The sequence below is a fragment of the Polyodon spathula genome, unplaced genomic scaffold (genome assembly GCF_017654505.1).
Source record: "Polyodon spathula isolate WHYD16114869_AA unplaced genomic scaffold, ASM1765450v1 scaffolds_4236, whole genome shotgun sequence".
NCBI lineage: Eukaryota > Metazoa > Chordata > Actinopteri > Acipenseriformes > Polyodontidae > Polyodon > Polyodon spathula.
The window spans coordinates 1-10,276 of record NW_024475693.1 but is presented as its reverse complement, the minus strand read 5'-3'; the positions used below and the strand labels follow the sequence as shown (position 1 = coordinate 10,276).

Here is a 10,276-nt window from a genome sequence, read left to right as displayed (position 1 = left end):
TTCAACCCAAAACCATTTCAAGAACAGATGTACTGCAAAATAAAAGCACATTAACAAGTTCCCTGTTGCTACAAGCACACAACTCTGTACGTTAACAACATATTTAAGCACTAGCATTAAAAATTGTAACAAAGGGGCAAGCACAGCGCAGTTAATGTATCGGTATTTTGTGTTTCAAACTTGATGCATCCCAGCCAGTCAATATGATTTTAAAGCACACTAGCGTGAAAAAGAAAATGTGAAGATCTGTACGCTTGGCACCCTCTGGTGTTTGAATACACGTATGTTTTGAAGTAGAACATTCATAATTGATTAGTTCTGATGATGTTACATTATCAAAAACTATACCTGGTAAAGGATGTTGGCTCTTTGAAAGTCAAAGGACAGTATAACTAGCTCACTGGGAAACAGCACCAGAAGTCTTGTTTGATTTCCCTGCAGAAACAATAAAGGCAGTGGTTAAATTACACAGATGGCATTTTTCCCTTTCTTTGTTTTTAAACACTATGTAGAGGAACCCTCTCTTCCATGTCCCTCAGAACCCCAATGCAGCCACACTAGGAGGAGTCCTGAGGAGAGGGCTGCTTGAAGAACCAGTTTGGACCAATTCAAACCTACCTCCTGGTTTGAGTTGGTGACAGCAACCATAGATATAGATTGTATGTTTCCCAGGTGTTGGATTGGAGTTCCCTCCCAGTTCAATATTGGATTGAGCAGCAAATGCTTCTCCAGCTCATTCTTCTTCCACTTCACATCAAAAGGCATCTATTGATTTAAAGAAAGAAAAACAAATCCTTATATAGCAGTAATACGATTGCACTAAATAGAGTGGGTGTATTACCTGCGGTCCTACCCATTGATGGCGCTATTAACAAACGATGAGATGTTGGTTTGACAATAAATTAGAAATGCTTTACCCTAACAGTCAGCAGGGTGTAGAGCCACCATAGACAGCCAGGATAGCAAAATTGCTGTCAAGCAGGGCCTCTGCTATAATGGTTCACTGCTATTAAACATCCCAATCCCAATAAATACATAGAAATGTGAAAATGTGTTCTCCCTACAATCAAACTCCTTTCTATTGCTTTTAGTGCTGACATTGCACATGTAGATCATAAATGTGGATAGAGCTGATGCTTCAATACAAAGAGTTGTATTTTGAAATAAGCCCAAGAACCTAACAGGATAGTTCTTGTGATTAAACTTCTGCCTTGTCAGGCATCTGGCATTTGAGAGAGAATATGTGCACAGTATTAATGTGATGCAGACTCCCTGATACCATCTTGTGGCCCGTCAGGGCCCCCGGCCCCTAGTTTGGGATCCTCTCTTCTAGAAGGTTTAGGTGTCTTGGTACGTTGTCCTCTAAATGTTTGTATTTTTAAGTTCATTAACTATTCAGAGCAATGTAAGACTGGTGTATAAAAAAAAAAAAAATGAAATCTACTCTTTATGCAGAGTGAGGATTAAAATAAAATTAGTTGTTTCATAAGCTTGAGATCTTCGTATGGTTGTTTTTTTGATCCACCAGTCATACCTTGAGCTGCTTAATTAGTCAATTGGGGAAAGTACCTTCTGCTCGGAATTACTTTGGTTTGGCTGCATTTAAAAGAAAAACAAATGAAAGACAAACCGCGAGGGTGCCGTGTGTTATCAGTGTTTTGTGTTAACGTTTGTTTTTGTACTTGATAAATTGCTAAGAAACCCCGGGAACTGTAACTAACATGACGCAGCCCCACCCCAGAATTCACTGCGCTAAAACACCCTGTTGCAAACAGCTGTTCACCCACTGGCCTTTGACTTTGAGTTTCTGTTAGTGTGTCTTGTGTTGTTATGTTTGCAGCTCCGTTTTGAAGCGTTATTATTTTGGGGATAGAAACCCATGTTTTCCAGGCTGCGTGTTACACTTAGTTGTGTATCATCAGCCACCTATTGTCTTCAAAAAGGAACCACCAAGGAAGAGCAGTAACCCTATCCTTTGAACTTTGAGTGGTTCACATCATTTTCTGCACTGCATCACTTCCGCAGCTGTACACTACTAACTTTGCCACAGTCGGATATGTGAGTGCTGACTGTAGATGAGTTACTCACTGAACTAACAAGTATCATAATGAAATTCATCCCTGCCACTACAGTTAACAGATGACTAACTTCATGTTGAAGAACATTTTCAGAGCGAAATAAAATAATTTTATCACTACAAATCGATTAATTTCATCATTCCTTCATGTGCGGTTAACACACTGTTTCCTGTTAATTTTACACCAATACACAGTTGTTTTATTTATTTATCTATTTACTTGCTTGTTTCTTTTTATCTTGGTAAACATGCATGTAACTCTTTCCCTAGTCTAACCCAAGATTACAAAGGGAATTTCATACCAAACAGGATAAAACACTCTGAAAGGGCACCATGTGCTGCGTCATGGATTTCTGCACCCGGTCCCTGATGTTATCAACCCAGAACCTCCGCTCTGTAGGACTGGTGCAGATGACCATCTTAGGCTCAACCATTGGAGCTGTGGAGACAGAATCATACTGCAGTATCAGAAACAGTTTTCAATTCAATTGTCAGCAGGTAGATGTGGACTCGCTCTCTGTAACGGTAGAGAGAAAAAAAAAAGCCTTCCAAAAACCCACTCATGCAAAAACATTAATGTTATTTTTATTTTTACATTGAATGTTCAGGGCAACGTGCAAGTGCAGTTAAAATGTAAAGTGTAAATAAGTGCAGACAGGCACAACCATTAATATCTTCCGTGCTATGAGACAGAACCACGGATCGCAATTTAATAGTCGAGGCAATTAATGCGTCCCAGCTAAAAAGGATCTGAAAACATTTGCAGGTCTATTTAATGGATCTTAACAGTAACTGCTCTAAATACCATCATCATTCAGATCAATAAAAAAAACTTCTACAAGTTTGATATGCTGTTACTGAAGGAAATACAGTAAAAAAAAAAGTCAGGAGCTGGAAATCAGACTGCACAGCAGTTTCACCCACCTATAAAACCAGGAATGGATCAAACTGCTATGCAGTGGGAGTCTTATTTCCATCCCTGTAATTCTGTTACATTAATTCTTTCAGTGGTTTCAAAACATATTGTAATGCAGTTATTGAAACCAATTAGTAATTTAAAGTGCTCCTTGAGAGTATTTCCCTTCACAGAGTACGTTGCGAGACTGCGTATGTTCTACAATTTAATACAAGAACAACATGAAAGTACATTTAAAACGCATATTGCTCTGAATACGGGTACTTTTGAAAACAAGTGGTTTCGGTTTTTGGTGCAGACAGGAAATGTATTTTTCATTTTGATCTGTCGCGATGTATGATTGTTCTGCTAAGCTGTCGGAGAGTATGATTGTTCTTCTAAGAGAGAGAGATATAGGAAGCTTTTACAAAAGTTGTGTGCTTGTGTTATTGAACATGTGAGACTGATGAAACAAAGTAAAGCTTCACCAGGTTCTATCAACAGCTACCATTAGCATTCAAACCTGGTATTTTGACCTTTCTGTCTTTGCAGTGTGCATCGTGCTCAGAGTGGATATGCTCACCTGTAATTTCAAACACGTTTGAAACATTTTCACTGTTGTTTACTTCTTGTATGGTCATTCCTGAGAGAGGGAGAATCCCCTACAATAAAGTAACCTGGTTATTAAAGACATGTAATGAGAGACATGCCTACATCCCATCCAGTGCTCTTGACATCACATTATTACAGAGTGAATATTCATTTTGTAGTCAGGGTTCTAATAATAATAATAATCAATGCATTCGATTTGTTCTTTTTTATTTTCTCATTATAAATGAGGGATGAGAAGTCAGGCAGTCAGTGTTAAGGATTTATCAGTTTCCAGTTATGCCCTGTGTATAGGTGTGGTCCCAGGCATCTAACACCTTTTTATATTTAACAGTATTTCCTGAGCATAAGATCAGTTAAACTGTGACTACACATCGCGTATTAACTTTGTGTTGCATGTATCTCTTTCATTACATTAGTAACACTGGGCATGCTAACATTACTACTTTTCACATAGTTTGCTGTTTTGCACATCAACATGTTAACAATACGCTACTAATTTACAGAACATGGCACGTTTGCAGTTAGCACTAGCCATCTTGCAGACATGTGAATCCCACCTTATCTTCATATTCAACCTCAATTTAATGTAACAACTCCTAGCTGTGTGCACTGATGGGATTCACCAACCCTCTATTCTGTACATGTACTCTTTTTAATTGACACAAGAGTTTGGATCTCGTCTTCTTGTCTAGCAGTTTGATAGAATAGCAAAGTGGGTGGTTGTGTTGGACACAATTAACCTCTTTTACCCTAACCTATAATGAAAGAAAAAAAGAAAGAGACACTAACCTGGTACACAAACCCTCTTTTAGCATGGTCCACAGCTAATATTAGCAGGTGGAAAGAAAACAAAACCAGATATATTTCGCTTCTTTCCTATAAATAAACAAAAGGAGTTAGTAGGTACAGTGGGACTTTTGTATGACTTAAGATCATGAACAGTGAGTTTTACACAGCTATTGGAAACTGAAATGGGTTTGTCTAAAGATTCAGGTCTGTGTTCTATTATATGCAATAATTTGGACTGGCTTCAGGGATGAAAGCTGCATGCAGGTGAGACTGGTTCTGATTTTATTTAGTAATTGCCAATTGACCCAATTTGAAATGTCCAATTGTATTTTTTTTTGAAAATTGATGGTGGTGGGCAAACTATCACCTAGTTCACCGCTATGGCTGACTCGGCGACCTCCAGACTATAGGGTGCATTCTGCACTCCACTTGGAGTGCCTTTACCAGGTGTGCCACTCAGGAGCCCCCTGACTGGGTGTGATTTTTATCAACAGATATTTTCTTTACCCCAGAAGACCTTTACAAGTATGAGGTTGGTTAGCAACCAGCGTTGGGGTCAATTCCAATTCCATTTTTAATATCTTTTTTTAAATCAATTCCCTAATCCAATTCCAAATCACCATTGATAAAAATTGCAATTTGCAGTATTCTGTTAAAATGAGCTTCTCACAGTGGCAACACATTACTTCAGTTGAAGTCCCTGTTAGTCAATTAAATTGGCTTCAAATGACTCTCTCACCTTGTTAGTGTTGGTTGTTGTGATTGTTCAACTGCTTTCATCTGAAGCCAATTTAATTGACTAACAGTGACTTCAACTGAAGTAATGTGTTGCCACTGTTAGAAGCTCATTTTAACAGAATACTGCAAATTGCAATTTTTATCAATGGTGATTTGGAATTGGATTAGGGAATTGATTTAAAAAAAGATATTAAAAATGGAATTGGAATTGACCCCAACGCTGGTTGCTAACCAACCTCATACTTGTAAAGGTCTTCTGGGGTAAAGAAAATATCTGTTGATAAAAATCACACCCAGTCAGGGGGCTCCTGAAAATTTCTCTAAGTCCCCCGAGGACTCAACGTGTGGAGGTAAAGGTGCTCCGTGTGGAATGCAGGATGCACCCTATAGCCTGGAGGTCGCTGGTTTGAGTCCAGGCTATTCCACTGCGTTGGCCCACCATCAGTTTTTCTTTTTTTTATCTAATACAATTGGACATTTCAAATTGGGTCAATTGGCAATTACTAAATAAAATCAGAACCAGTCTCACCTGCATGCAGCTTTCATCCCTGAAGCCAGTCCAAATTATTGCATATAATAGAACACAGACCTGAATCTTTAGACAAACCCATTTCAGTTTCCAATAGCTGTGTAAAACTCACTGTTCATGATCTTAAGTCATACAAAAGTCCCACTGTACCTACTAACTCCTTTTGTTTATTTATAGGAAAGAAGCGAAATATATCTGGTTTTGTTTTCTTTCCACCTGCTAATATTAGCTGTGGACCATGCTAAAAGAGGGTTTGTGTACCAGGTTAGTGTCTCTTTCTTTTTTTCTTTCATTATAGGTTAGGGTAAAAGAGGTTAATTGTGTCCAACACAACCACCCACTTTGCTATTCTATCAAACTGCTAGACAAGAAGACGAGATCCAAACTCTTGTGTCAATTAAAAAGAGTACATGTACAGAATAGAGGGTTGGTGAATCCCATCAGTGCACACAGCTAGGAGTTGTTACATTAAATTGAGGTTGAATATGAAGATAAGGTGGGATTCACATGTCTGCAAGATGGCTAGTGCTAACTGCAAACGTGCCATGTTCTGTAAATTAGTAGCGTATTGTTAACATGTTGATGTGCAAAACAGCAAACTATGTGAAAAGTAGTAATGTTAGCATGCCCAGTGTTACTAATGTAATGAAAGAGATACATGCAACACAAAGTTAATACGCGATGTGTAGTCACAGTTTAACTGATCTTATGCTCAGGAAATACTGTTAAATATAAAAAGGTGTTAGATGCCTGGGACCACACCTATACACAGGGCATAACTGGAAACTGATAAATCCTTAACACTGACTGCCTGACTTCTCATCCCTCATTTATAATGAGAAAATAAAAAAGAACAAATCGAATGCATTGATTATTATTATTATTAGAACCCTGACTACAAAATGAATATTCACTCTGTAATAATGTGATGTCAAGCGCACTGGATGGGATGTAAGCATGTCTCTCATTACATGTCTTTAATAACCAGGTTACTTTATTGTAGGGGATTCTCCCTCTCTCAGGAATGACCATACAAGAAGTAAACAACAGTGAAAATGTTTCAAACGTGTTTGAAATTACAGGTGAGCATATCCACTCTGAGCACGATGCACACTGCAAAGACAGAAAGGTCAAAATACCAGGTTTGAATGCTAATGGTAGCTGTTGATAGAACCTGGTGAAGCTTTACTTTGTTTCATCAGTCTCACATGTTCAATAACACAAGCACACAACTTTTGTAAAAGCTTCCTATATCTCTCTCTCTTAGAAGAACAATCATACTCTCCGACAGCTTAGCAGAACAATCATACATCGCGACAGATCAAAATGAAAAATACATTTCCTGTCTGCACCAAAAACCGAAACCACTTGTTTTCAAAAGTACCCGTATTCAGAGCAATATGCGTTTTAAATGTACTTTCATGTTGTTCTTGTATTAAATTGTAGAACATACGCAGTCTCGCAACGTACTCTGTGAAGGGAAATACTCTCAAGGAGCACTATAAATTACTAATTGGTTTTAATAACTGCATTACAATATGTTTTGAAACCACTGAAAGAATTAATGCAGCAGAATTACAGGGATGGAAATAAGACTCCCACTCCATAGCAGTTTGATCCATTGGCGGTTTAATAGGTGGGTGAAACTGCTGTGCAGTCTGATTTCCAGCTCCTGACTTTTTTTTTTACTGTATTTCCTTCAGTAACAGCATATCAAACTTGTAGAAGTTTTTTTTATTGATCTGAATGATGATGGTATTTAGAGCAGTTACTGTTAAGATCCATTAAATAGACCTGCAAATGTTTTCAGATCCTTTTTAGCTGGGACGCATTAATTGCCTCGACTATTAAATTGCGATCCGTGGTTCTGTCTCATAGCACGGAAGATATTAATGGTTGTGCCTGTCTGCACTTATTTACACTTTACATTTTAACTGCACTTGCACGTTGCCCTGAACATTCAATGTAAAAATAAAAATAACATTAATGTTTTTGCATGAGTGGGTTTTTGGAAGGCTTTTTTTTTTCTCTCTACCGTTACAGAGAGCGAGTCTACATCTACCTGCTGACAATTGAATTGAAAACTGTTTCTGATACTGCAGTATGATTCTGTCTCCACAGCTCCAATGGTTGAGCCTAAGATGGTCATCTGCACCAGTCCTACAGAGCGGAGGTTCTGGGTTGATAACATCAGGGACCGGGTGCAGAAATCCATGACGCAGCACATGGTGCCCTTTCAGAGTGTTTTATCCTGTTTGGTATGAAATTCCCTTTGTAATCTTGGGTTAGACTAGGGAAAGAGTTACATGCATGTTTACCAAGATAAAAAGAAACAAGCAAGTAAATAGATAAATAAATAAAACAACTGTGTATTGGTGTAAAATTAACAGGAAACAGTGTGTTAACCGCACATGAAGGAATGATGAAATTAATCGATTTGTAGTGATAAAATTATTTTATTTCGCTCTGAAAATGTTCTTCAACATGAAGTTAGTCATCTGTTAACTGTAGTGGCAGGGATGAATTTCATTATGATACTTGTTAGTTCAGTGAGTAACTCATCTACAGTCAGCACTCACATATCCGACTGTGGCAAAGTTAGTAGTGTACAGCTGCGGAAGTGATGCAGTGCAGAAAATGATGTGAACCACTCAAAGTTCAAAGGATAGGGTTACTGCTCTTCCTTGGTGGTTCCTTTTTGAAGACAATAGGTGGCTGATGATACACAACTAAGTGTAACACGCAGCCTGGAAAACATGGGTTTCTATCCCCAAAATAATAACGCTTCAAAACGGAGCTGCAAACATAACAACACAAGACACACTAACAGAAACTCAAAGTCAAAGGCCAGTGGGTGAACAGCTGTTTGCAACAGGGTGTTTTAGCGCAGTGAATTCTGGGGTGGGGCTGCGTCATGTTAGTTACAGTTCCCGGGGTTTCTTAGCAATTTATCAAGTACAAAAACAAACGTTAACACAAAACACTGATAACACACGGCACCCTCGCGGTTTGTCTTTCATTTGTTTTTCTTTTAAATGCAGCCAAACCAAAGTAATTCCGAGCAGAAGGTACTTTCCCCAATTGACTAATTAAGCAGCTCAAGGTATGACTGGTGGATCAAAAAAACAACCATACGAAGATCTCAAGCTTATGAAACAACTAATTTTATTTTAATCCTCACTCTGCATAAAGAGTAGATTTCATTTTTTTTTTTTTTATACACCAGTCTTACATTGCTCTGAATAGTTAATGAACTTAAAAATACAAACATTTAGAGGACAACGTACCAAGACACCTAAACCTTCTAGAAGAGAGGATCCCAAACTAGGGGCCGGGGGCCCTGACGGGCCACAAGATGGTATCAGGGAGTCTGCATCACATTAATACTGTGCACATATTCTCTCTCAAATGCCAGATGCCTGACAAGGCAGAAGTTTAATCACAAGAACTATCCTGTTAGGTTCTTGGGCTTATTTCAAAATACAACTCTTTGTATTGAAGCATCAGCTCTATCCACATTTATGATCTACATGTGCAATGTCAGCACTAAAAGCAATAGAAAGGAGTTTGATTGTAGGGAGAACACATTTTCACATTTCTATGTATTTATTGGGATTGGGATGTTTAATAGCAGTGAACCATTATAGCAGAGGCCCTGCTTGACAGCAATTTTGCTATCCTGGCTGTCTATGGTGGCTCTACACCCTGCTGACTGTTAGGGTAAAGCATTTCTAATTTATTGTCAAACCAACATCTCATCGTTTGTTAATAGCGCCATCAATGGGTAGGACCGCAGGTAATACACCCACTCTATTTAGTGCAATCGTATTACTGCTATATAAGGATTTGTTTTTCTTTCTTTAAATCAATAGATGCCTTTTGATGTGAAGTGGAAGAAGAATGAGCTGGAGAAGCATTTGCTGCTCAATCCAATATTGAACTGGGAGGGAACTCCAATCCAACACCTGGGAAACATACAATATATATCTATGGTTGCTGTCACCAACTCAAACCAGGAGGTAGGTTTGAATTGGTCCAAACTGGTTCTTCAAGCAGCCCTCTCCTCAGGACTCCTCCTAGTGTGGCTGCATTGGGGTTCTGAGGGACATGGAAGAGAGGGTTCCTCTACATAGTGTTTAAAAACAAAGAAAGGGAAAAATGCCATCTGTGTAATTTAACCACTGCCTTTATTGTTTCTGCAGGGAAATCAAACAAGACTTCTGGTGCTGTTTCCCAGTGAGCTAGTTATACTGTCCTTTGACTTTCAAAGAGCCAACATCCTTTACCAGGTATAGTTTTTGATAATGTAACATCATCAGAACTAATCAATTATGAATGTTCTACTTCAAAACATACGTGTATTCAAACACCAGAGGGTGCCAAGCGTACAGATCTTCACATTTTCTTTTTCACGCTAGTGTGCTTTAAAATCATATTGACTGGCTGGGATGCATCAAGTTTGAAACACAAAATACCGATACATTAACTGCGCTGTGCTTGCCCCTTTGTTACAATTTTTAATGCTAGTGCTTAAATATGTTGTTAACGTACAGAGTTGTGTGCTTGTAGCAACAGGGAACTTGTTAATGTGCTTTTATTTTGCAGTACATCTGTTCTTGAAATGGTTTTGGGTTGA

The 10,276-nt window shown here is 38.5% G+C and overlaps 2 protein-coding genes across 2 annotated transcripts; one reads left to right on the top strand and one right to left on the bottom strand.

The window, feature by feature from the left end:
- Positions 1-78: 78 nt before the first annotated feature.
- LOC121312670 (rho guanine nucleotide exchange factor 7-like) lies at positions 79-4,478 on the bottom strand. Its single transcript, XM_041244351.1, has 5 exons — positions 4,374-4,478; positions 3,556-3,634; positions 2,380-2,516; positions 619-765; positions 79-435 (listed from the first exon to the last, which is right to left on the bottom strand). Exons 2-5 carry the CDS (start codon positions 3,611-3,613, stop codon positions 343-345), a joined length of 435 nt encoding a protein of 144 aa, XP_041100285.1. The 5' UTR covers positions 3,614-3,634; positions 4,374-4,478; the 3' UTR covers positions 79-342.
- Positions 4,479-5,800: 1,322 nt separating this feature from the next.
- On the top strand, positions 5,801-10,169 carry LOC121312671 (rho guanine nucleotide exchange factor 7-like). The gene is made up of 5 exons (XM_041244352.1): positions 5,801-5,904; positions 6,644-6,722; positions 7,762-7,898; positions 9,513-9,659; positions 9,843-10,169. The coding sequence occupies exons 2-5, from the start codon at positions 6,665-6,667 to the stop codon at positions 9,933-9,935; spliced, it is 435 nt and encodes a 144-aa protein (XP_041100286.1). The 5' UTR covers positions 5,801-5,904; positions 6,644-6,664; the 3' UTR covers positions 9,936-10,169.
- Positions 10,170-10,276: the final 107 nt, after the last annotated feature.